The 1,428-nt window shown below is 31.2% G+C and overlaps 1 protein-coding gene across 1 annotated transcript; it reads right to left on the bottom strand.

The window, feature by feature from the left end:
* Positions 1 to 50: 50 nt before the first annotated feature.
* Positions 51 to 1,355, bottom strand: EDI_240150 (ubiquitin, putative; the record flags this gene model as incomplete). Its single annotated transcript, XM_001736358.1, has 1 exon — positions 51 to 1,355. One exon carries the CDS (start codon positions 1,353 to 1,355, stop codon positions 51 to 53), a length of 1,305 nt encoding a protein of 434 aa, XP_001736410.1.
* Between the last annotated feature and the right edge of the window lie 73 nt (positions 1,356 to 1,428).

The following is a 1,428-nucleotide window of genomic DNA, read 5'->3' as shown; positions in this document are numbered from 1 at the left end:
TTCATTGTATCATCAAAAAATGTCTTAAAAAAGAATGAGTTAATTAAGAATCATGCCAAAATTGCTCCCCATTCTATCACATACTTTCCAGTTGGTCTTTGTCGTTTTGTAACACTCTTCACTCCTTCTAATCCACATAGATCTTTGGTTTCTTCAAATTTCAACATAACTCGATGAGTTTGTTCAAATCCACTAACTGTTAATGACGCAACTTCTTTGTCAAATTTTGAGTCACAAATAGTGACAAGATGATACTTTCTTTTTCCTAACTTTGTAATCCAATAAACAATAAAATCATTTCTTTCTCGTTCATTTAATCCAAGACGCTCTAATAACTCATCTAATTCTTCTTCAAAGTGTTGTTGACTAATTCCAATTTGTTGCCCTTTAAACTCAGATTCTTTTAAACAAATACCTTCCCAAAACAAATACTCAACCTCCTTTCCATCAACAGTTATTTTACAGTTATTTTCTCCATCACTGTTGTACGTTCCTTTCCATTCATACTCTTTTATTTTTTCACTTTCTTTTATTGTTTTAATTTCTGGATATGTTGCCCCAATGTCCATTGCCTCATTAAATTTGATGTTCACACTCACTGCTTCATTTATCTTCTTTTTATCATCATACAATAAGATCACTGGTTTACCTCCTCTTTGCCTCAAAACTAAATAAATAATCGATTTGTCTGTTATTCCATAATCTAATAATGTACTCTTATCTTCAAGTTGTTTTCCTGAACAAATCAATCTTTGATCTGCAGAAGAAACCCCTGATATAGGTTCCAAAAGACTTTTTACTTGGAAAATAGTAAACATACGAAGAGCCTTAATGTAAAATATCTTTTCACTGAAATTTTTTATTGTCAATGTAATTTCATTTAATCCAGCAATTTTCATCACTTCTAATTCCTTCTTTGTTGTTTCAAAAGTTATTTGTGATATTTCTTTTGTTTTGGTTTGAGTGTTTTCGTTTGTAACTACTTCTCTGAGTTTCTTCTCTTTAATGTTGATCATTCTATCTATTATTTGGTTCTTTAGTTTTCCTGTTTCGATAGCTTGGTTCTCTCTTTTTTTGATAACCAACTCATATGTTTCAGTGATTCTTTTAAGTACTTCGTAGTATTTCCATTCTTGTCCAAGACATTCTTGATTCTTCTTTCTTTGGGTATCAATCTCTGTGATGAGATTGTCATACTCTTCGATAAACTCTTTCTCATTTTCTGGAATCTTAATGGGATGATTCTTTTCATACTCAGTCCTTTCTCTTTCTTGGTCTTCAATCTTTTGCATTCCACTAAGGTTCTTAAAAAGCACAAAAGAACTTATTCCGAGAGTGTTTGAAGAACACGACATTTGTTATTTTTCAGTCCTCATGAGGTTTGTCCTATCATTATTTCTACAGTGTAAGTATTTGAAAAACTCACTG

The sequence above is a fragment of the Entamoeba dispar genome, genomic scaffold (assembly GCF_000209125.1).
Source record: "Entamoeba dispar SAW760 scf_1105229459755 genomic scaffold, whole genome shotgun sequence".
NCBI lineage: Eukaryota > Evosea > Mastigamoebida > Endamoebidae > Entamoeba > Entamoeba dispar.
Note: the sequence above shows the minus strand (reverse complement) of the source record. Positions and strands in the feature narration are given on the sequence as shown.